General features: G+C 45.4%; 1 protein-coding gene across 3 annotated transcripts in view; it reads right to left on the reverse strand.

The window, feature by feature from the left end:
• ARMC9 (armadillo repeat containing 9) overlaps nt 1–25106 on the reverse strand; it is a 97690-nt gene extending 72584 nt beyond the window's left edge. For all 3 annotated transcript variants that reach the window (XM_019532869.1, XM_019532868.1, XM_019532867.1), the window contains exons 1-9: nt 25023–25106; nt 23823–23908; nt 19816–19941; nt 17890–18060; nt 16501–16656; nt 13974–14066; nt 12522–12546; nt 4310–4467; nt 2263–2361 (exon numbers count right to left, since the gene is read on the reverse strand). In XM_019532869.1, coding sequence (XP_019388414.1) covers nt 2263–2361; nt 4310–4467; nt 12522–12546; nt 13974–14066; nt 16501–16656; nt 17890–18060; nt 19816–19941; nt 23823–23873 — 879 coding nt within the window. In that variant the 5' untranslated portion in view covers nt 23874–23908; nt 25023–25106. The remainder of the gene's footprint in view (nt 1–2262; nt 2362–4309; nt 4468–12521; nt 12547–13973; nt 14067–16500; nt 16657–17889; nt 18061–19815; nt 19942–23822; nt 23909–25022) is intronic.
• Between the last annotated feature and the right edge of the window lie 697 nt (nt 25107–25803).

The following is a 25803-nucleotide window of genomic DNA, read 5'->3' on the forward strand; positions in this document are numbered from 1 at the left end:
GATTTCAATGGGGCTACATGACTAACCTTCCCAAATGACTGTGTAAGTGTCACTTATTACTGTCCATGTGTATCTTTAAGCACCTTGCAAAGCTGACCTTTCCTCAGCGTAGAGATGCACAGAACAAGAAAAGAGCTGCACTGGATCTGCTATGCTACCGGATATGGAGCAACTAGGGAAGACAAATTGAGGGAAAAACCTCAAGCAGTTGGAGAAGGGCCCACAGTCAAGAGTTAAGACCTTTCCTCTCACAGCCTGGATGCAATGGAACTAAGACAGACACAATGCATGCCTAAACAGACTTACCCAAAATGTGGCTTGTTACGTGTATTATGAGCAATGAAGATGTCTTGGAAGCATACATACAGGGCTCTAATTCCACTTCTAACCATGATTTTTTTTTAAACTCAAAAGGGTAGTTAAACATGAAAACAGATTCCCTATAGCAGAGGTTAGCAACCTATGGCCTGCATGCTGGATCTGACCTGAGAAGCCACTAGATCCAGCCTACCAAGTTGGGGCTTTTGACCACACTGCACCCAAGAGAAGTGGCAGCAGTGGCCAACTACAACTGGCCTGTCTCCAGCCTGCCACTAAAAAATGTTGCTGGATACCGCCCTAGAGAGGTTGTGGAATCTCCATCGCTACGAGCATGTTCATGCCTTGAGCAACGGGGTTGGACTAAAGGAGGATCTGGGTAACTATAGAGAGGTTAGTCTCACCTCTATCCTCGGAAAAACCTTTGAAAAAGCCATTAAGGATCACATTTATGGGAATCCAGTAGGGAAACCAATGCTAAAGGGCAACCAGCACAGATTCATAGCAGGCAGATCCTGCCTGACTAGCCTTGTTTCTTTTTACTACCAGGTCACAAAATGCTTAGATGCAGGAATCAAGGTGAATGTCATCTACTTGGATTTCAAGAAGGCGTTCGACACAAATTCTCATTATATTCTCATAGATAAACTGAGCAGGTGTGACATAAATGATTACATGGTCAGGTGGGTGACAAATTGGCTTAGGGGTCGCACCCAGAGAGTGATACTGACCCATCCATCACCAACCTGGAAAGATGTGGGCAGTGGGGCCCCGCAAGGCTCAGTGCTTGGATGGGTGCTGTTCAATGTCTTCATCAGTGACTTGGCTGAGGGCATGGAAAGCACTCTGTCTAAATTCACAAATGATACCAAATTATGGGGCAAAGTAAACACACCAGAGGGTAGAGAACAAATCCAGGTGGATCTGGACAGGCTGGAAAGTGGGCGGAACAGAACAGGATGCAGTTCAATGAGGACAAATGCAAGGTGCTGCACCTAGGAAGAAGGAATCACCAGCGTACTTACAGGCTGGGGGACGACCCTCTCAGCAGCACAGTAGCAGAAAGGGATCTTGGGGTCATTGTTAACACCAAGATGAACAGGAGTCATCAATGTGACCAAGTGACCAGTAAAGCTAACAGGTCCAAGGAGGTGATGCTTCCCCCCATTGCGACTTTGGTCAGGCCACAACTGGAGTATTGCATCCAGTTTTAGGTGCTGCACTTCAAGAGGGATGTGGACAACCTTGAGAGGGTTCAGAGGAGGGCCACTCGTACGGTAAGGGGCCTGCAGGCAAAATCCTACAAGGAGAGATTGAGGGCCCTGAATCTCTTGAGCCTCCGCAAGAGAAGACTGAGAGGTGATCTTGTAGCTGCCTACATGATCAGCACAGAATAGGAGATGCCCTGTTTACCAGGGCACTCCTTGGAGTAACTAGGACCAACGGCCACAAACTGACAGAACAGATTTAGGTTGGACATCAGGAAGAATTTCTTTAGGATAAGGGTTGCCAAAATCTGGAATGGGCGTCCAAGGGAGGTGGTGCTTTCTGCTGCTTTGGAGGTCTTTAAGAGGAGACTGGACATGCATCTAGCTGGAGTCATCTGACCCCAGCGCTCTTTCCTGCCTAGGGCAGGGGGTCGGACTTGATCATCTGCTACGGTCCCTTCCGACCCAAGCATCTATGAATCTATGAGTCCATGACCTCTGGAGGTGCCTTCCAACCTTACTTTTCTATGATTCAAGAACTGCAAGCATAATTCTGCCGCTGCAGATTACAAAGTCTTCTGAATCCCCAAAGTGCCATCCCACCAGCCTCCGCCTTATATTTCAGAGGTATAATCATAATCCTGTGCTCACAGTGCAATATGCAGTTTAACCAGCTTGCATTTTGAGATGGTTACAATGATAAAAGCAAATATTGGTAACAATCAATCATACTCACAGTTCCAGGCCTTGTGAAGTCAATACTATGCGCTACACTTTGCCGCATCTGATTACTAAACAAGCGAACACAGACGCTCTGAAGGTATTCCGGTGTGATCTAAAATAATGGAACAAACCAAGCACATAAAGTTACATAATACCTCCTTTTTCTTCTGTCATGCTCTGGTCCTGGAGGTAGTTTTACCAGTTGCTGTCAGAAATGGAGCCCTTAAAATGAGTTCATTTATAGAACAACACATTCTACCCTGCAGAACACAAACCTATGCTTGAAAATGGACAAAAATGGAAAAGCATTTTCATTTAGAAATACTTAGAACATTCTTTGGACTTGGTCTCGTCTACAAGACTGTGGTACAACACCCTCTCCCACACGGTCCACAAAGGAGGAAAAATTCATTACACTGAAGCCTGCATAGACCTTTTCCTTAGATAAAAGATAAATGGTGACATGGTCAATAATAAGCTGTAGAATATCTCAGTGCAACCAAGCCTATCCAAATAGCAGCTCTCCCACCACACCAGAAGCCACCCAGAAAAGAGAGGAAGCATGAATTATATAGGATGTGTTTTGTGTTTCCTTTCATACAATCCTAAGGTCATTACACCAATGGGCTTTATGGCTTGAAGAAAATCAAATCACAGTGGACCTGCCTATTGCAGGGAAACGATCACTGCTCCCCTGTATTTACCAGGGGCAGAGTGATACTGTGAGCATGCTCATTCCTAATTCCCCCAGGGTTTAAGAGTTTCTTGCTCTCTATGTACTCCCAAATTGTGATAACATGTCCCAGACTCTCTAACAGCAGCAGGAGCAACGCTCCTGGCAGTCCAGTGTGGAGCTCTCTCTATCCCCCACCCCTCATGATCTTAACAAGCAAAGACCCAGGGAGCTGTCAAACCCCTTAATCAGAATGAATGCTATCCATCTAATGGGATTGCACTTAATGTTCAAAACCCCTCTGATGAACAACAGAAGCAGTAACAGTATGTGGCTAAAGAGTGCCATCAGCTGGACAGATTGAAGGATGAAATGATTGTGCAATTTTGGTTTCTGGAACAAATGGAAACAAAAATCAAAACACCAGGTTACCAAGCCGGGTGTTCTTGGCTCAGTTCCATGCAAGAAAACAGAGAGAATCACTGTGGACAGCACTAAAATAGAAAACAGAAAGGAGCAAGGACACAATTGGATATTTGCTCCTAATCTCCAAAGCCAATGTGAAAGCAGGTGCCTTTCCCAACCTGCCCCAAAGCGAAGTTCGGATGTTAGACTGGAAAACAGCTGCTGCTGGAAACCCGCCAGAAGCAAACAGTTCACACTAGCACACAGTGCTCCCCAAGTGACACAGAGGCATGTCAGTGAGCCCTATGCTTCCACCACCTTGGCAACCCAACAAGTCGTTGGAAGATGCAGGGAGGCAGTCATGAAGAACAGTCTCCATGCTGTCCTAAATGATGCCAGAACACCCACCCTAACTCAGGAGATGAAAGCAGGTTTATGCTCCTCGCACTCTTTACCTAGAGCAAGGCTGTGGGTTCCAGACACAGATCCAGGCCACTCTGCATAGGCAACGATTCACTTCTTTCCATTTTTGTCCTTTACTAACTAAATTAACAACATGCAGGTGAAGCAAGAGGCTTTACGTTACCTTTGTGCCACTTGATTCCGAGTCAGCTGTGGAAGTGGTCGGGCTGTGGTGTGAATCAGATTCTCACGGTAATGCATATCTGCACCAGCTTTCTGAGGGCTGCTGTGGTCTACGTCACAGTTAGTGCTGCTCCTGCGACTGCTGTCCCTGCTGCACCCCCTGAGCCCACCTTGCGAGGGGTGGTATGCTGGCCCTAAACTGTTTCTGAGCCCTGAGATTTGTGTGGCACCCTCTTGTAGCATCTTTGTCCCACCACAGCAGTGTGCTACGTATTAAATGCTGGATGTAGTCATACAGGCAGGTGGCTGTAAAACTCAGTGCATACCTTGGACGTATTATATTTCCATATTTTTTTCTTTTTAATAGCAGCAAGTACACATGGAAGTCTCCTCTTACCATCTTGCCACTGACTGTGGCCTCGAGGGAATCAACCAGCTCAGCAGTAACCCCGATGAGATTGTGATAGTCTGCCTGGATTTTATTAAAGCGTTTCACATAGGTCATGCTCCTGCGGTCGGCTTCCATGAGCTGCTGATGAAGCTGCTGCAACATTTCTATCAAGAGGTTGAAAAACAAAAATAAAAACCCTTAGTCTTCCAGGAAAAATAACACTGACAAAATCTGAAGCGTGCTGGTAGGAGAATAGCTTGACCTGTTACTAGGGGGTTATTTTTTATTCACAAGGTAGACTTCAAATAAATTGTACCAAGGGCATGGCTTGGCTACTGGTTTGTCCCTGTTACGTTGCATCAGAGCTTAGCTGGGCCTATTCTTCTTGTCCTGTTTGCTCCATGAAACCACAATCACAAATGCTCCCATAGTTACAAACTGCATCACTGCAATTACCAGACTGCAGCAGGCTTGAAGATGCGGCTCAGCACAGAGGCCAGGATCTGGTTATATAAAAACCTCTAGCTTTTCAGACACAAAAAGTAAAAACCAGAAGAAAGTGCGTGATAAAAGTGAACATGTATTTGATTAAAGGGTCTTTGACTATGGCAACATTTTGGACAATTTTGTATTTTGCATCTGTGCTCCAAGTCCTCCAATCCCACAGCAGAGGGAAGAGGTTTCCAGCTGGCTTTGCAGAACTACCACAGTTCAATAGCATTTGGCCAGCACCCAGACCCTGTGTCCAGGGGTGAAAGAACTCAGAGCAGACCAATTACAGGACAATTTTTGAAGAACTGCCCTTCGCTGCCTTGTAACTAGACTACTGCAATGTGCTCAAAGTCATCTGCAACAGCAGCAGATAAAACATTTTCACACAGAAGAGGGTTTTTTTCCATCCAAGTCAGAATGTCACTTCAGACACAAACCAGCAAAAGAAGAGAAGAAGGTCACTGAGCCATTCGCTCGCAGACAGCCATTCTGGTGCCTGGGGAGGTGTGCTATTAGTGGGAGAGTGCCCTATAATAAAACTTGAGAGGACCATTTTTGTAAAAATGCAGAGATGCAGCACCTTTTGTGGCAGGGTAAATCCTAGGTGTTGTCCATTTTAAAGAGCAAGAGTTAGCTAGTTCACGGGATTACAAAAGAATGCAATCTTAAATGTCCTTGGACAATTTCTAACCCAGTCTCCCACATGGCTGTGTCCACAGAACTTGACAAAATCCCCAAGAACTGCCTGCCTCCAGCGACTTCAGTTTTCTCCAGTGGCGGTAACTTCATCACATCCTTTGGCAAGCAATTCCATTGTTCGGCTGACTTGATCGGTAGCAAAACTGGTGAATTGAGAAAATGATGCCACTTTTCCTATACTGGCATGCCTTCTGCACCAAAAAGGATGCTAAGGCGTGTTAATGAGTGACATATCCATACATGTTCTTTTCAGTTAAGTTACTCCTTAGGTAAACAGCACTGAAATTCAGCCTTAACAAGGCTGCCATAAGCTTTCAGCACACTTCCCGTATCTCTGCCAGCGATCGGTGTCAGCAATCGTTATCACATTACTCACTACCAATAAGGGCATAAAATTGCAAACATCACTTGGGAATTTACCATCCTGACTTATAGTGAATGCTGCCACAAGCTGACAGAGGGACTGTGCAAGCACAGCTGGTTTTATGGTCTTGCTAAGATTCTGTGTTAAAATAACTAGATGAAACTCCAACTTCATTCTGATGCTACAATGATACAATGGCTACTTATCTGTAAGAGGACAGAATCCCCTCTGTGGCACTTTCTGACATTCAAGTTTCAGAGACCCACTTTTTTTTACTACCGAAAAGCAGACAGAACTAGGACTCCTTATCCCCAGATGCCAGAGATTCATGGAGTGCCAGCGAAGTATTCAGGCCACACCAATGGATGCGCAGGCAAAAAAGCACAAACAAGCGATTAAAATACAAAATAGAGTCATGACATCCTCTTCCCAGCTTTGTTCTGTGAGCCTGAGCAAATCTTTTTGACTCCTAATGCTGCTTTTCTCTCTGAAATGTGGCAGTTCCTCCCACCATCACAGAAATCTTAGACTCATAGAAAATGAGGGTTGAAGGGACTGCAGGAGGTCACATCTAGTTTAGCCCCCTGCTCCAAGCAGGACCAGCCCCAACTGCAACATCCCAACCAAGGCTTTGTCTACCTGTGTCTTCAAAACCTCCAAGGATGCAGACTCCACCACCTCTCTGGGTAACCTGTTCTAAGGCTTTACTACCCTCCTAGTGAGAAAGTTTTTCCTAATATCTAACTTATTGCTAAAGTGGTCTGAGATCCTCAGGTGCTATGTTAGTCCAAAAAATTTATTGCATGCTTCTGCTGCATATTTTAGATGCTCAGAAACTAATATTTTAGCCATGTGCTTTTCCAGGGGTCTTCTGCAGTCAAGAACCAGTTATGTTGCAAGGTGTTTTTTTACCAAAAATGCCTGCTGGATTTCTGTAGAGTAACTTACTTTCTGGCAGATTGCTTCATCAAGCAATAAGCATGTGAATGTAAATCTGCCCAAAACAACAATATTCAAACTGAACTGTCTGTAACAACTTTCACTACCAATGAGAAAAATACAGGTTGCTTTATAGCAATATGAATTTTGATGCTAAGAATTGCTTACAACCTGTCATGTCCTGTATTTTTTAAAGTTTCAGAAACGTGCTCAATTTCTAGCAGACGGGCTATACTGAGCACAGCTGTTTGTTGGTTTGTTTCGTTTTTTAAACAGACTCCAGCAAATAATTTTAAAATTATGAGACAGAACTACATTTTTAATCAGTATGGTCCAAGCTTTTATGACACGTGAAAAAACCATTTCAAACTGTCATGCTTCCACTTACCTGAAATATAATCATTTTAAAAAGATGCTTAAAAAATTTAGCTATAAACAGGTGCAAAAATAGAGCCAGACCCTGCAGAGAAACTGCCTTTTCTGACTTCTGTGTTTTTGGTGGCTTGTGAATAAAAGGACAATTATTTCACCCTCGCAGGGGGCGTCTAAGAGAGGTGCTTACTGCGCAGTAGCTCATTATGACTGCACGCTGGGACACTATTGCGTAGTTATGCAACTACTAAATGTCTTGTGTAGATGCACCCACCGTCCTCCTCCTTTCTCCTTTAAAATGGTCTCTTTTTGAGAGACACATATAATGAATTGCAGCATTCTGCATCTGCAGGAGTGGGGCTTTTTTTCTTCTGGAGACGGACAAACTCAGTGAGAAAGAATAACAGCTGAGCTTGGGACAGGTCATAGTTCATATCTATGTCTGGCAAAAAATATCTAAGAAAGGGCCAACTTAATAGCTCCTCCTGATGGCAAACTCACCGAGAGAATCTAATCTCCCAGTTCCCCAGGCTGTAAATAGTCTGTTCTCTTTCATATTTTTCTTTAATTTCACAGTTGTCAAAAGAACCATGAGAACTTTCATAAACAACTAAAAACATCTTTTCCCCAACACAAAAACATTTGGTCTTGATTTTGCTCTGACCCTTATGACTGCAAATGTAAAATGTGTACCAGGTTTCTAGACCACGCGACTACAAAATACAGTATTTTTTCCAAAATGGTAAAGATCCTGAGAACACGTGGCACAAAAACTTCTACTCAGTACCCCAGTCCTTTTGCCATAATGACAAAACCGGAACATGCAATTATGATACAACAGGTCTAATTAAGGCCATGCCCTCAAGAGCACTGGAAGTGGAGGAAAAATTAAAATGTGTCATGAGAATAAATCCACTATTTCATCTGCTTTCCAAAGTTTGATGGGGGAACAGACACAGTAATTAGAATCACTCTTGCAGCTACATAGTTTGCAGGAGAATCGACACCTTTGAATGTTCAGGCACCCCACTAACTGCATGAAAGCCAGTCTCAGCATTTTAAAACTGTCCACCTATGTATGACAGCTGTCCAGTACAGGGCTCTTTAGTCACAAACAGTGATTCTTAATTACAAAACAGCCTTTAAAACAAAGGAAGCACAGTATCAGTACCCTTTCCATTTGAAGGACCTCAAGTTGCAGCAAGGGAAGTTTAGGTTAGATATTAAGAAGAACTTTCTCACTATGAGGGTAGTAAAGCCCTAAACAGGCTACCCAGAGAGGTGGTGGGATCTCCATCCTTGGAGACTTTTAAGACCCGGCTAGGCAAAGCCTTGGCTGGGATGATGTAGTTGTGGCTGCTCCTCCTTTGAGCAGGGGGTTGAACTAAATGTGACCTCCTGAGCTCCCTTCCAACCCTCATTTTCCAAATGATTGTTCTGGTAGAGTTCAGAGAGGAGCAGTACCCTATGCCTGGTAACCACATTGGTACATAAGCGAAGGAAGTTAGAGCATTCTTAAGCATTTTGTTTAGCATATGGTCAACACTGGCCACATATGAAGTACTGTCAGTAGTGTTTGCAGTCTTTGTTGGGGATCTTTCAGTCTACAGAAAAGGACATGGGGGGTGGGGTGACAGTGGACAATAAGATGGATAGGAGCCAGCAGTGTGGCCTTGTTGCCAAGAAAGCTAATGGCATCCTGGACTGCACTGGTAGGAGTGTTGCCAGCAGGTTAAGGCAAGCGAATCTTCCCCTCTATTCAGCACTGGGGAGGCCACATCTGGAGTCCTGTGTCCAGTTTTGGGTTCCCCACAACAGAAGGGATCTGGACAAGTTAGAAAGAGTCTAGGGGAAGGCAAGGAAAATGGTTCTTGGGTTGGGGGACATGACTTAAAAGGACAGGCTGAGGGAACTGGGATTTTTTAGTTGGGAGAAGAGGAGACTGAGGGGGATTTGATAGTAGCCTTAAACTCCCTGCAGGGGCGTTGCAAAGAGGATGGAGCTGAACTGGTCTCAGTGGGGGCAGATGACAGGACAAGGAGCAATGGGCTCAAATTGCAGCAAGGGAAGTTGAGGTTGGATATTGGGAAAAACTCTCTCATTAGAAGAGTAGTAAAACACTGGAACAGGTTACCCAGACAGGTGGTGCAAGCTCAGTCCTTGGAGGTTTTCAAAGCCTGGCTAGACAGAGCCTTGGCTGGGATGATGTAGTTGAGGCTGGTCCTGCCTGGAGCAGGGGGTGGACTAGATGTGACCACCTGAGGTCCCTTACAGCCCTCATTTTCTATGACTCTATGATTCCGCCTATTCTTGCTTCTGGCAGGTTGTCTTAGCCATCTCTCTTCAGACTGATGACGGCTCATGATTTACTTGCACTTAATCTTAACCAAAAAGGCCAAGAAGCAAGAACACACAGGAAAAAAAAAAAATCACACTTAAGTACAAACCAATCCCTCCTGTTCACCATGCCTGAAGTATGCTGACATCCAAAATAATGCATCTTTGCCTGGGGAGCTTACAATGAAGGACACCAGCTCTGAAAAGTCATTGTTTGTGCATGACTCACAGGAGATGGCAGCCTCAAACCTAGGCTAAGACTTAACAGACTAATAAGATTAATTAGTAACTATAGTTACTAATTACAAATCTCAGAGGCCAAGAGTAAGACAGATACATGAGAATAAAATCATGGAGTAATTGAGGTGTCATTGTGCAATTTCAAACAGCCCTGGGGTTGTTTGCGCCCTCTTTGCTTTAGATACATCTGTGTCTTAAAATCTCACCCAATCGGTTACCGGAAGTGATACTGCACAAATTACATTATTTATTGTTCTTGTGCTGCTCTGTAGTGTACTCGCTCTTAGGCATGGGCATCTGCGGAAAGGTTTCCTGTCTTTCAGGCTAGGGACACAAACATCTTTGGAGCCCTCCATGCTTCAGGTGCTTTAGCTCTATTTGGCACTACAGCTCCATTTCTGATTGCCCCACAGGCTTCACATCAATGAACTAAAAACAATAGAGCCCGAGACAAATCTAGAATATAAAAACCAAGAGAGAAGCGTAAACTTTGCCCTGATTTTTGATGTTGGGAAATACAAAGAGCAGTAACTGAGCAACCAGGGAAATTTTTATTTCTGCCATTTTCCATTAACACTCAGGATACACATGGAGTCAGGGGCTTCATGTGCCCAGTGCCAATATTCTGTAATTCTTGTGATCTACCCAGGCAAACAAAACACCTATGGGAAAGTAATAACATGAACACAACTGCCACGCAGACAGCTTTTAGCACCATACAGGTATCAATGTTTTCTGGCAAACTGGAGGAGAGCCAAAGAAGCAAGCAGGTTAATCAGGAAACATAAACACACTAACTCTCCAGTATATTTGCATCAGCGCACAGCTAACCTCAAAGTGCTTCAGCCCGTCAGACTAACAACTGGCAGGTGTTTGCGAGGGGCTGTGTTTGGTACGCTTTGCCATGCTAGGCTTCATTCATGTGTTGTCTGTTAATTTTGTTTGCCTTTCTCCTTCATTGATAAAGCACACATTTCACCAACAGTGAATATATTCTATGGGTTCCACACCAAGCCATGCCCTTGCGATCCGGCAAGCACATTGCCAAGCTCACACCTCACAAGCCAATGCCCTTTCCTATAAAGCAGGTCTCAAGCGGTCTTCTTAAAAGTCCAGACTGACATGCTTGGGAGTAAAAGAGAGTTATATATTAAAGGGTGTCATGTCTGAGTCTCCTCACAGAACCACACAGGCAGTATCTATCCTGTGCAGAAGTCTATCCAGGCACAAGGTTTTCCGAGGATTGGGGCCTATGTTAAAAGACCAACTTAATATCATTCTATGGAAACCGCTCCCTTTGAAAAAGTCTGCTTAGGGGAAAAATAACTGCCATTTCTCTAGCGTCCCACTTTTAAAACAATACAATTTGGAAAGATGCTTCCTTTATACTTCACAGAATCATGTGCAAAATGGAACATAAAATAACAAAGTGAATAATTGAAGCTTTTCAGACTAGAAGACACATGCCATTTCTTTTTTTGTTCTGTAGACGAAGTTGGCAGAGCACATCTAATCTCAGAGCAAAAATACAAATCAAACAAAACTCAATGGATAAAGTGACACAGAGACCTAATGATTTTGTGCACATATAGGAGTCAATGGATGCATCTACATGTGCACTTTTCTGCAGAGCTGACTAATTAACTATGCAGTAAAACATCACAGTCTACATGTGCGCCAGTATTAAGGCGCAGTAAAGTAATTAAATCTGCCATAGGACAGTACGGTTGAGGACAGTACTATCCTACAGCAGAGTAATTCACTCCACCAAACACACATGTAGATGGTGACAAGGGCTGGCTGGGGCATGTGGGTGCCATAGTGCAGGCCTGCCTACCACCTAGCCCTGCACTTTAGCAGTATCATGCCCCAGACAGCCCCTCTACCACCCAACCTGGAGCCTGGGGCCTCCTGCCAGACCAGGACTGCTCTGCCCCAGCTCAAAGTGCTGCAGTCACAGAAGCCTGTGCAGACGCTGCGCCCGGGAACGCTTTGCTCCAGCATAGACCGCACTGGAGTTTATCGTGTTGCATTAATTGCATGTGTAGATGCACCCAATGAGAACCACAGTGCCAAAATGAACGTTAGAAACTGGAGGGAAAATGTTCAAAAGCATCTAATGGATTCAGGCACATGGGTGATCTGGTCTCACTGAATTGTCAATGACAAGGAGATGCTAAAGTTACCTTTGAAAGTGAGATTTAACAACACATGATAAGAAAGTTACTCCAAGATTCACATGCTTTTATACAGGTTAAACAAATGGATTTTATTTTAAGAATCTAATAAAAGAAAATATGGAAGAGGAGTTAAATGCCTTAAACCTCTGTTTCTTTGCCAGTTTCTGACAACCTACAGAATAATTTACTGCATTTGAGGGCAGAGGACCTACATATGAGCAGCTACACAAACAGACTACACAGGAAGTCAAAGAAGCTTGCATCTTACCATGGTGGCAAGATGTGCTGAAACATACACCTTCCACCAAGCACACTGTTCATTTTGCTCTTGAGTGAAAGCCAAGCTGAAAACAGAAAGCTGCACAATCAGGCCCCATTCCTGCAGCTTCTCGCTTGCTGGCAGTCAGCTGTGCCCATGAACAGTCTCACTGGCTTCAAAAGCCATCCAAAGTAGGCATCAAGAGTCTTAATTTTAAGCTATTTTTGGCCAAGTTTCACTACCTGCCCTCTTGTTTCAGGCTCATTTTTCTCCTAGTTTCCATTGCTGTTAACAAAACAGGACTATAAAACATCCCCAACAAATCTGGTCATTTACCTTTGCTGCACTGCCCGTGCTCCTTCTGTGGTACCAGAAAAAGTATAGTTCAGGAAAATAGACATCCATGTCAGAGGGTTTCAGGTTAAGGACACAGATGAGTGGACTTGACCAAGAAGGTAAATCATGCCTAGAGCAACACTAGAGCTACTGCCAAACACTTCCACAGAAGACGTGAGGGTGGAATGGGGACACATTTATCCCACTGTGCAATGTTGCACCAAAAAGATTGGATTAATCTCTGCTGAGCCCTATAGACATCAATGTAAATCCTGAAGCATGAACTTTGATAGCTAAAGTCCTAGGAGGCAGTAACCAAGAAATGGTTCAAAAGGGCTAAAATCCAAGAAAGTGTTATCAAATACTAGTTTTTGTAAGGTGAAAACCTGCAAACGGTTTGCAGTGAACAGTGTTTCCAAACCAAGGAACATTTAGAGTTCAATTATGAGCCACCCATGCAGAAGAATAAGGCTACTACTTTATGTAGCCTTTCCACACAGAAAGTTGCAACCTAGAAGGGAAAGCTGCCATTGTTCATCACTGATCTCCATCCTGCCAGGTGGAGGGGAGTGGACAAGAGCAAAGAGGAGTGGAACAGCAGCAAAAGCAATCCTAGCTCTCTCCCCACTGCAGTGGACAGGGCAACTAAACTGATGGGTCAGAAGAAATGAAGATGCAATAGGGAAAGAGCTGGGACAACTCAATTCTGCCATGGTGCAAGCATCCAGTTTGAACCCTTCTTTACTCCTAGGGCTCCTTACAGCTGACTGCAAGGTACCAAATCCAGCTCTTCGTGGGCTGGACTGAGTCAGAGGAACAGGGGTGATTTGACCAATAAAATAAAGTTAGCAGCATAATTTGTCTAATAAAACAATTCTCTCTCGCACTCCTGAAAGCCTTGGGAGAATTCCAGCTAGCCACTGAAACACAAAGCGATGAAAACTGGATGCCAAGAACATAGCTATCATCCAAACAGTGCCTTAGAGCAGTGGTTCCCAACCTTTTTAGATCGCAGACTGGCAAACCACAAACCAGAAGCGACTGCGGACCAGCAAACCATGAACCAGCAAATCACGGACCGGAAGTGACCAGCATACTGGTTCACAGTATGCTGGTCACTTCTGGACTTCTGGTCCGGCAGCCAACCTTCCTGCAAACCGGCAGCCAACCCCTCGTGGTGTGGTACTGAACAATGGCCCAGGAGTTCGGAACCTCCGCCTTCGAGAATGCAGTACTATCCATATTATATTAAATAATGGTTAGCTGATAAACAAACAGCTCAGTATGCCCTTTTTTTAAATTATTTTTCTGAATGTGGTATGTCAACAATATTTCCTACTATTAGTACAACATTATGATAATTATACAGAAAATATGAACAGCACACTGTTTCAGTAGAATTGCTCTAAAAGTCAGTCTAAATTAACGATCTAAACATTATTCAAAGGATACATATAAAGTGAGAAGTCTTGGAGTATGGCTGGCTTTGACAGTTTGAGATAGGAACTTTTCCAATCTCATCTTCAAATCTGCTGTCCAGGAATCCTTGAAAAGAAAAACAAAAAATGAGAGCTGTTCACCAAGTTATGTCTACCATACACATACGTGAGTCATAAACTGCCTTGTATTAGCCAACAGGACTGTGAAAAGTTCTCTCCTGGATGTAATGAAGGCTGGTTTGCCTGTTAGCTTCCTGGAAAATATGCAAAAAAAAAATTGCAAATCAATTCCATGGTAAGTGATTTGTATTTTATGTGCAGACTTGTTTTAAAACAAGACCTCGAAATGTTATGCAATATTTATTTCAACTGTAAATTATTCATGCTATGTAATCTTACTGGACTGACAGAAACCTCAGAGTAGGCGTACTCTAAACACGCTGCTTCAAGTTGCACAAATGCAAACAGCCAAGTCAAAAATGAACCATGAAGAAGAATTTTTCATTCTTACATAATGTACTGTAACAGCAAACTGGTTCCGACAGGGAAAGGTGCAGAAATCACTACAGTCACACTTCACAGTTGATTGAGCCTGGAACGTCTATGTTCTAGCCTCTGTCTACACAGCGTTTTGTCATAACCCATGCAAAGGTCCAGGTGCTACCTCAGTAAATCAGACTCCATCATCACTAAAACAGTTTGGATTGAAGGAAAACTGTGAAAACATGGACTAACGTGAATCAGCTGCTATCTGGAATGCTGTTTATTCTTTGTACCTGTTACTGGAGTCACCCTCCTCTGAGCAATGGAAAACACAGTAAATCAGGAAGGAAAAATGAAGCCTTTGTACGTTAAGAATTTCTACCAACTACTCAGTTCCTCAGTTTCCACCCTCCATCCACTCTGCTTGCTGCTTGATGAAAAGGTAGCCTGCAGGTGAGAGTAAATCTTCCTGAGATTTACTGCTCTTCTGGGTGTTCAAAGCTGCCCTTACAGTCTGAGTTGCACCATGTCGGAAAGGATACATCATTTAGACTTGGCAGGTTTGCCGATTTGAATTTAAGATAATGCTGCGCTATGGAATATGGTATATCACCTTGGATATCATATGTTCTTACAACCCTTTCTGCCTATTACTTTTTCAATCCAACTAGCACTGTATACTGTATATACAATCAACGTCCAGTATCACAGGATTCTTGAAAAGAAAACTCTTATCCATCTGTAACAAGACTGCTTAATAGGTTTGTAACTCCTTACTGTTTGCTGTTTCCATTCTGTAAACACATCAGTTGCCAAAATGCCAAGGAGGCAACTGAATGGTACAATTCTCACAAGAACGATCAGTGAAAACAGACTGAGGTCTTGGACTGTGAATAAACTGGACTGATTTTCTTAGGAAAAGATGGAACAAGGGTAATGACTGGAAGTGAGAGCAAGAAAGTAGTCGGACCCCTTCTCTGAAATCAACCAGACTGTTTCTCATTATTTACAGAAAGTCTCAAAGGAAGCCATAGCCTGTGCCTATTTTTGGTATTAATTTGCCTTACCAGCCGATAGAGGGCTGTCCAATGCACATAGTCCGGCCAAAGCACAAACTAGCACCACAAAATGGCCAGTTTCATTTAGGCATCTTTTCTTAACCACTCACCTGGGCAATTAGGAAGTGAGAAAAGGGTGCTTTCTTAACACTGTTAAGTCAAGAACACAATTATACAGCACTGTAAAATCTCCAAAGTGAAAGAACTAGAGACAGGGATCAAAACTCCCTGTGAGTTTTAATCACAGCTTCCTGCATTTTCTCATCTTACCTCTGCAAAAAATGGATTGTAGGATCTGAAACACCCCAAGTGAGGACAAAGGCAAATATACCCAGCTGACAAAAAAATTATCGGGAAAAAACTATGTGAGACGCTCAGTAGATGTAGCTATATACTCTCAATAAGGCATTTTTGGAGAGGAAGTGATATGCCGTGTTGCCACAAAGTCATGACTAACATTGGCTGATTGTCTATATTGGGACAGCAATACTCACTGTTGGTGGAGAATTACTTAAAAACTTGATTTTTCCCTCTTCTGTCCACTATCTAAGTCTAAGGTTTGTTTCTTAAAATGTGGTTCTAATGGGCTATTTAAAATGTGTCAGGTTTCTCATTCAGCTTTGGGACCCAGAGACAATGGTTACATTGGGTGACAATCCAAAAGGGGCATGGACTATAAAAGAGTGGGGTTGAACTGTAGTGTAATGTTGCCACCTTGTATGCAGGGGCATATGTATTTCAAAGGCACAGAGGACAGTGATCCCTGCTTAAGAACACCAGTCAATAAAATACTTGGGATCTTTCAGGATTTAAGACAACATAAGCAAGCATAAGTTGTGTACTGATAGCATGCACACAGTACCTCACCAAAACATATCCTACTATGTCTGGTGAAGGACACAACAGAAAAGCATTACTAAATTACAGTCTGTTCAGCTTCTGTCAGCCTTGTGAGACAAGTCAATGCCAAAAAAATACCTGTGCAAAAGAAATATTTACCTGAAAAAGCTCTTTAAATGACGGATGGACCATGGGATTGGGAACAAAAGGCAAGGCATAGAAGGGGAGGAATTCTGTGGTCTGGCTCAATGCAGCTCCCTTTGTCTCCAGATACATTTTAAAGCGAGAAATTCTTTCATCAAACTCAGCCTTGTCCTAGGAAACAGGTATCGTTTATAAAACAGCTACTGTGAAAGCCGAGTGGCAGCTGCAAGTGGAGGCATAAGTGGAGGAGGATCAAGTGCCAATTATAAATCCCAGAATAACTGACAGCCAAGCACTGCTTAGTGCTTCCCAGTGGTCAACTGGAGGAACAGCACTCACTCCAGCAGTGCAAAATATATTTTACCTGTTCTTTTCTCTGAGCAGGAAATATAAAAGGGTTTTTTCCTCATGCTAAAACAGGATGGTGGAGGCCAGGGAAATTAAGGGAGGGCTGTTTACTCTACCAAGCAAATCTGTCCACCTGGAACAGATTTCTGCAAGCAAAGTGCTATATCCAAATTCAGCAAAGGGCTAGGCAGGCACGATTTGATTTTAGACATTTTGTATAAGCCATTTCTTATCCCATGGCAAGTGTAGCGTAACTAAAATATACTTATATGGTGCAATGGAAAGAAATCAATAGGTCAATCAATCAGCTTCAGTGGTAGAGGTCCTGGGAATATATATTTCTGATATTCTATTTAATAAAATACTTCAAAATAAAATGTCACACTAAGCACAGAAGAGATATTGTTGGATTAAAAATCGTGATTGTTTACAAAACAAACAAACATTCTCACCTGAGCCACTAATAACTTCAGGATTAATAAAAATCATTTTAAAATCAAATTCATTTTTAATTATTAATGCTACTTTGTTACACTGTGGAATTTCCTAAGTTTGAATTAGTTAAAAACAACAGGCTATTCAGTTCCTTTGAAGGGACGATTGCCCCACTGAGTCAGCGCACTATCTAAATAAGACATGCTGCTGGGGAATGTCAGTTTGTTTTTCTTTCAATTGTTTCCCATAGATGTTGATTTCTATCAAAAGCAACCATTTCTGATGAAAACCTATTCCAAGCAGCTTTAGAAACAAATGATCTGCAATAGCTCAAAGCAGAATTTCAACTTAGCAAAGCCCCGTGTATCCTTTGGAACTTAAAAGCATTCAGTACTTCAACAAAACCAAGGGCCAAGTCAGTAATTTCACCTGCTAACTTCCCAAGGCCAAGTCCTAGCTTCAAGTCCTACTGCAATGCAAGGTATTGTCCCTGCAGTGGAACTGACTGGGGTTATCTCTTCAGCAACCCCCATCCCAGGCTACACTAGCTTGGTAGAGACACAGGTGGGGAAACCAGACAAATTAAAATTAAAAGATGTCCAAACTGAATAGTAAACCTACTGGCTTTCCCACTGAATGCTTCAAGAGGTAGATGGCAAAGTGTATGTGAAGGTAAAACTCCAGCTTCTGGACAAGTGGTTTGTTGTCCTGGATTGAAGATGAGATATGTTCCTCCCAGAGCTCAAAGAAAACTTTCTGATCACCATCTTCAAATGCTGTGAGCAGATCCTTCTGCAAAAGAGAACAGAAATCACTTGGGTACCAAAGGGGAAAGCTCTCAAAAGTGCCTTGGTGATTTAAAAGCCAAAGTTTCATTTTCAAGGCACTTAAGTCACGGAGGTGCTTTTGAAAATGTCATCATTTCACCATCTCCCAAAACAATTATGTTAACCATAATCAAGTGCACAGTAACCCACAAGTAAGTACAAGTACAAACAGTCAAAAAGCCAGAGGCTGAATTGATTCATTCTTCACAGGTTAGTTTAGGCTGTGTAGGTTGAACCAATAAGCAAGTGAACAGACATTCACTTTTGATTCCCAAAATGCAGCCACATGCCTGCAGTGGCCCAGGCCAGAAGCCAGGGGGTGCTAGAGCACACCTCCCTGCTCAGCTGAAGCAGACAGCTTGGGACAAGGCTAGCCCACCCACACTGCGAGGAGGGGTTGCAGGGAAACAAAGCATTCTGGGATGCTGGGGGACTGTGAGTTAACTTGAATCTGGAGGGGATCTGGGACAGAAGATCAATAAACTGATTTAACATGAATCAGTTAAGTCTGATGTTACACCCATTCAGGTTTATCTTACACTGGTTTTGGCCATTTTGAAAGTGGTTTATGTGCACTGAACTTCTGTTGTGTTACAGACCGGTTTCCGATCACTCATAGTGGTTTATGTGTAATTTCTGTCCCTAGCCTTTAGGTCTGCAGGAAATTCCATACCCAAGCTCACATCCTCTGACCACAACTACAAATTTTCCTCTGCTCACCAGCCAGCATCAAGTAGCTGTGCTCAGAGCACAGATACAAAGTGGTTGTGAAGCCCCACTTCAATATACCTTTGCCCTTGTGACTTCAGCCAATCAGAAGAATGCCTGCATGGTATTAAATTTATCTCACCCACAAATAAGACTCAATTTATTAACACTGATTGCTTTGGCTTCCCCTCCATTTTTGTAGCTTCTCCTTTGGGGATGTTTTTCTTAATATCAACTTCCCTCTGCATTTTTAAAGCAACAAACCAGAAATGTACCAGCCTAGGACATATTCTGATCCTTGTTTTTCAGTCTGCTTGTGCACATCTTTGCAAACAGCCCGGGCTGGATAGCCACTTTCTACTACTAAGCATTCCCTGAAGAAATAAGCATTTTCTGAAGAAAACAGTCTTCTAATTTTCACATTGATTGATCTTACTTTAGACTTCTATCACACTCAGAACAGCCTGAGACCTCGGGAATCATCCTTGATTCCAAAATCCCTGTTATCCACTGCCAATCATGTAAAACCAGACATAGTATTTCAAAGTGTCCAACCAATTAAGATTAAAAATGTGAATGCACCCTTACTGCTCTTACAAGCTTTGCAGACAATAGGACCATCAGGCTGCAGAAGGTTGGATGCCTCAAGTTCAGGTAACCTACTTGATTCAGCTTATGAACTTTACCGGGTGGTCTGATTTTATAAAGGCAGTTGCTCACCACCTTTCAAAACACCAGCTCTTTTCATGGAGCTCCAAGCTGGAAATATAAAAATTGAGGCAACCAAAAAGATCAAAATGTATAGTTTGGGTTCTGTGGGACTGAAGTTACTGGGAGAGTAAATTTGAACTGAAGGCCCTTCATTGAAAATCATCTATTCCCAGCTTCCTCTCACAACTCAAAATTAGCTCAAGCATTTCAAATGTTGAGATCATTAGCTGTAAAAAAAACCACCAGAGGTCTCTAATGTTCTGATGATTACCTAATTAAACCAAATGTAAAGATTTGTTACCTGGATAATCAAGGCTTTTGAGTCTCTCAAGGAACCTCCAACTTTTTTTGGTAATGGCTTCCCTTTTACTTTACATTCCTTTGTAAATATTTTCACCGTTTCTTCAAACTCTGCAAAATCCAAGTACTGCAACACAAGAACACACAGATAATACTCTTACCTAAAAAATGCTTAAAATACTGACTGATGAGTTGCCAGAGTGATCTGAAGCCTTCCTATAGTCAGTTGCTTCATTTATTCCAGAAAGAAAGTAAGACCAAGAAATGCTGTAACTTGGTCCAAGAGAAAGGCTAGTAACTTGTAAGTGATGCTCTCTGAAGGTAGCATCAGCTGCAGGTCACTTCAGACTGTCCTGATACTGGAGATCACAAATACTGAAGTGAATTTTTAAAATGGGTAAGATAAGTAAGTATCATTCATCATATCTGAAGCTACAAAACTGAACATAAGGGTGGAGGTAATCCAACCTCATCCCTTAGGGCAAAAGCTGGAAAAGTCAGCAAAGATTTCTCCCTCTTCCATCTAAAATATACAAAATTGGCTGCAAAGTCAATGAGTACTCCAAATTAAGCATGTAGCTAACCCCCTGTAGGATCCAGGCTCTGGGGGAGAAAATTACAAACTGGCCACGTTCACTTTCTAATTCTAGTGTTTGGGTTGGCTGCCTAACACTGCAGTGAAAGATTTAAGTCCATGTTTTTATCTGTCTACTTTTTCACATCTAATAAATGTTTGCACTGGGCTTTGTAAAAACTTAGCAAACAAAACATTCTGGCTAGATGCTCAACCAGAGGTTGATGTTACAATACTCAGCAGGAGGCACCTAACTTTTAGATGCCCTGCTGTGCAGTGGAACCCCAGCCTAAATTGCAACATATGGGGAGAGCAATGCCCCAAAAATGGGGTTCACAGAAGCTAATGTACTAAGGACAAGCTGCCTAAGATTGCCAATAGGACGTGATAAGGACGGGGCAGGACCTAAGCCCTGCCACTCAAAGGTAGTTATGCACCTAACTTTGGGATGGAGAAAGATGCTGGTATCCACTCAGCACTCCCAGCCATGAACCCCATTTTAGAAGGAAGCAGATATCTACAGCCATGTTGGCCTTTTCTTGCAAAAAGAAAACAAAGAGAAAATTTTTATAGCCAAAAATCCAGTAATTAGGGCACTGCCTGAAGTAGGACCCCTGTCTGCAAACACTGGGGACACACTGGGAAAGGCATGGGGGCACGTCCCAGATTTCTGCACTGGCAGCAGGGCTGCAGCCTGACCACAGTCATGACCCAGAGGCAATGGAGGTGGCACTGCTCAGCCAGTCTGGCCTATGGCTGCTTCCTGGCCATGTTAAACCTCCATCCTTTCCCTGCTGTAAACCAGGTTGCTGAGGCTGAAGCCACCCAGCAGCAGCTGCACCAGCCCATAGCAGGTTGGAGGTTTAACATAGCAGGGCGCTGGCAGCTGGCTTCTGCAGCCAAGGAGCAAGACCCAGGGGTGCTTTGTCTTCCATGACTGAGCTCTGCTAGAAGCAGCCTGGTGCATGAGAAGTGGGAGAAGCAGGGGCCCCTGTACAGGCGGGAAGCATGGGCCTCACTGCTAGGGACAGCCCATACCCCACGGGCAGGAAGGAAGCCCCGTTGGTCCCAGAGAGGTAAGGAGAGGAGCTGATGACCACTCCATTGATCCAGAAGGGTTGGTTAGGGGGGCCATACTCACCCAGCCCATAGCCCACAGGAGGCGTGGCTGGGAGCTGCAGGTGGGGGCATGAGCTCTGCAGGTATGGTCTCAGGTTATCACAGTACGTGGCCACATCCAGAAGGTCCTAAACATGGTGGTGCAACAGAGGGGCTGGTGGGGGATGAGTAGGCAGCAGCTGCCCAAGTGTTCTTCATAACCAGGCCCCTGTGAGCCATGCCATCTACAAGGCCAGAGCATGGGTCGCTGGCACCAGGCGTTTCAACCCACTGAGTTCCCAGGCACCATCGGGACCAGCATTTAAGTCCTAGCCCAAGTAGGCACAGACTGCAGACCACCTCGAACCAGGGAGTGGGGTGGCAGCGGCGGTGCAATTTCTGTGCCAAAGGCAGGGCATGGGGGTTCCAGTCTGGCCAGACACAATGCCGAGCAAGGGAGCTGTGCCTCCAGCACTGTAACAGCACCACAGTGTTGTGCCCCACTACTGTCAGCACTAATGTACTGTCTATGTTTGCAAATCTCCTCTCTGTCCAGTTTGGAGCTAGGTCTTGAACCCAGGTCTCTCACTATCCAGAATGGCCATTTTAGGGTGATTCTGTCTGAACATCTCCTCAGAAGCTGTTCAACTTTCTGTAATTAAATATTAATTAGAACAGCAACATGAACCTGATTCTCCAAAAATCTAGGCAACTACTGGATTCTATAATCAATCTCCCACTTTCCTTCTCTAACCTAATAGGGGAGACTGAGGTGTATTCACCCCAAAATAAGTGACAGGCAGATGGCTAGGGCACTATCCTAGGATGAGAGACTTCAAGTTCTTGCTCCAAATCAGGCTGTCTGAAGATTTGAAAACAAGCCCCCACCTTCAAGATAAGTGCCCTATAACCACTAGACATTGCCTGGAGTAGATGCTGAAGGGAGAGACATTTCTCCTTTACTCCCCCAACCCAAGAAGTCTCACCCCCAACTATCTTTTGAGTGAGTTCTGATGCAGCAGGATATTCTGAGAATGCCTGCTAGGCTGGATAAGATCAGTGGAGGAAATCCTAAGCTGGAGAAGCCTGCCAGGGTTGTCACTATGCAGACCGGTGGTATCAGGACTTAGTTTTGTCCATGTGATCCAGCAGAAAACTATATATAAAATGAAGTGTAGGCCTCTTTGTCTGTCTGTATGTTCACTTATAATTTTTGAATGGCTGGTCCTATCTACTCTAAACCTTCCAAAATCACTGAATACCAGCCAAAGAAAATTATAGGTGGGTTATTTTTCACTTGACCTTTTTGGGGGCTTCCATTGACTGGGATCACTTTGCTTCTCAGATAAACTGGTGCCATTCCATTTTGGATGCAGTGAATTCAGTTCAATTGTCATTACTATACTGATGCTTGCCTTTTTTTTCCAACTCAATTGTCATTACTATATTGACACTTGCCCTTTTTTTGCTCCACGGTAAATGTTGTGCTACGTTAACAAGAAACAATATTTTTTACCTAAATATGTTGTACTAAGTTCTCTGAAAATAAACAAACATTGCAATTACAAAAATAACAACCCAGGCAAAGAACTGCTAGTGCCAATTTATAGGAGATTTCAGGATGAATGAGGAGATAGTTGAACAGAACTTCTGAGATCTCAGCAGCATCTAAATGTCAGACTTGGGTGTCTCTGATCCTTTGGGAATCTAACCCTTGAGATCAAACATCTCCTGATGGGTGTTCCTGTGAATAAAGCCCTAGTTTTACAAAGGTGTTACCAACCAGCAGTGAGTGATATTCTGATGCCAGCCTTTACTGCTGGTATCCTCTGCCTATGGCACCTTTGGCAAGCACACCGCCTGCCAAAGCAGTCAATGGGGGTTCAGGCAGCTGGAAACCCCTGTCCACATTTTACCCCATAGATTGGTATGGACTGGCGGAGGGGAGAGGGGTTGCCTTTCTCTGTAGCAGGGGCGCATGGCCCTATACCCAGGACCTCTTGAGCACATACTGACAACATTTCATAGAAGCAGGACACTGGCTGCTGTGATTCTCCTGCTTTACCTGTGGCAGGTTAGGGTGTTAGGTCTGTGTTGTGTCAGTCTTACACAGAGTTTAAAGTATGGTTTGTCTGGGCTGGTTTGCACAGGGCTGATCCTGCCTCAGGCAGGGGTTGGACTAGATGTCACCTCTGAGCTCCCTTCCAGCCCCACTTCTCCATGATTCTCTGCTTTTATAACAGCAGGAAAACCAGAGCTGCAAAAAATCACCCCATGCCCTCTTCCTAAATGCAAACACCAGCCAATGTCTTTCCCCTTTCACAGGGAACACTGACCTCTTTCACCAGCCCAAGTAACTCAGCTTCATAGGCTAGGATGTCCCCCATGATGACAAGCTACTGTCCCATCTCATTGCAGAGACCTAGAAAATCACCAAAACATGAAGAGTTGTTAGGTGGCTCCACAATACAATTAACTCTCAGACCACCCTGTTCTGTCCTTCACACCCCAGCATGTCCTAACTCCAGTAACACTCCCCACAGGAGCTCTACAAACATACATCCCTTGTGCAAAGTACTTTGACACCACCACATCGGAGGACAAATCACAAGTGTGACCAGAGCCCAGATGACTCCCACTGATCTTCTTCAAGGGGATCTATCGGGGATCTTCTTCTTATAGATGTGCCTGGGTGCGTCCCTGGAGAGCGTGGGCTGCCGCCTCCCTCTGAGGCTTTCACATCAGGACAGCTTGGTGTCAAGACTGGATGTTTCTGCCCATGCAGCAACCGGAGCCCAGCAGGCGCTCTCTCTGCTCAGACGAGAGGGGCACACACGGGCACACAGCTGCTCTCCCACCATGCAGGCGTGGACTCTGTCGGCTCCTGCTGTCACGGGGGAACGGACGGCTGGTCAGTGTGGTGACCTGTGCAGACAGTGGCTTGTCCCTGCATCTGCCGCGGCGGCCTGGCCACCGGAGCAGGGTCGTGGTCCTGGTCGTGCTGGTCCTCACTGGCGCCAGGTGCTGCCACCCCTGAGACCAGGGTACAGATGCTGCCAGTGCCCACGGCCCTGTGCAGCACGTGGCCCTGGAGCAGGCCCGTCTGCATGGGGGGATGGGTGGGTCCCATCTCCCCATGGGGGAATGAGGGTCCCACCATCCCACCCCTCTCCTCCCAATGGCACACTCACCCCTCCAGCGTCACACCTGCCAAGCCCATGCCCCGCCCCCTGACGTCACACCCCCCAGAGCACACCCCACCCCTCTGACGTCACACCCCAGAGCACGCCTCACCCCTCCTATGTCACACCCGCCTAGCGAGCACTTGCCCCTCTGACGTGCACCCCAGAGCACGCCCCAACCCCTTACGTCACGTGCCCCTCTGACATCACAGCCCCTGAGGGCGCACCACCCCTCCTACGCCACACTCACCCCGATGCCATACCCCCAGAGCACGCCACACCCCTCACGTCATAACGCCCCCTCCCAAAGAGGTTGCATTACCGACCCTCCTCCCCCCGGCCGCAGACCTCTACCTCCCGGCCAGGCCGCTCGCTGCGCCGTCGCCTGGCAACCGCGGCTTCCCCGCCCTCCCCGGGAGGAGTGGGTCACATGGGACCTCGCCGCCAATCCCGATGGAAGGGGGGGACACGCAACCCAGGTCCCTGGAAGCGCGCCCCGCTGAGGCGGAGGGTCACGTGGTGCCGCGCCGCCAATCCGGTGGGTTTGCGCGCGGCCCGCCGACCCCGGCGAGTCAGGCCGTCGCCGTGGCTCGCGTAGCCGCCGCGAGGCGCTTCCCTCCCGGCGGCCGGAGCCGGGAGGGCGGCACAAAAAAACTCTGCGCAACCGCAGAACCAAAAAGCGCATCACAAACAGCGTAACAAAGCGACAACAAAAAAGTGCACGACGAACTACATAACAAAGCGTGCGCCGCACGCAGGGCATCCCAGTAAAACGCGCCACTCCCCGTGCCGGGGAGCGCCGTGCAGCCCACCGCCAGCAGCGGGCGGGCTGGGGGCCGCAGGCGCCGGGCGGCGTCCAGGGCGGCCGTGGTAACAGCGCGCCGGCTGCGGGCCCGGGGCGGAGGCCGCGTTCGCTTGTCGGGGTGGGCCGCGGAGCGCGTGGTGTCGCGCGGAGCACGAGCCCCGCGAGCGGGCGGCCGTGGGCTGCTCCGAGGCAGACCGGTCGGCAGCCGGGCCAGAGGGCTGCGGGAGACCAGCGGGGGGGGCTGCCCCACGCAGGACGGGCAGGGAGCAAGCAGCGTGGGCAGCCCCGAGCGGAGGGCGTGCAGGTGCCCGACTCTCAACGCCCGAAACA

Source organism: Crocodylus porosus, unplaced genomic scaffold (assembly GCF_001723895.1).
Source record: "Crocodylus porosus isolate Cpor-Errol unplaced genomic scaffold, CroPor_comp1, whole genome shotgun sequence".
Lineage (NCBI taxonomy): Eukaryota > Metazoa > Chordata > Crocodylia > Crocodylidae > Crocodylus > Crocodylus porosus.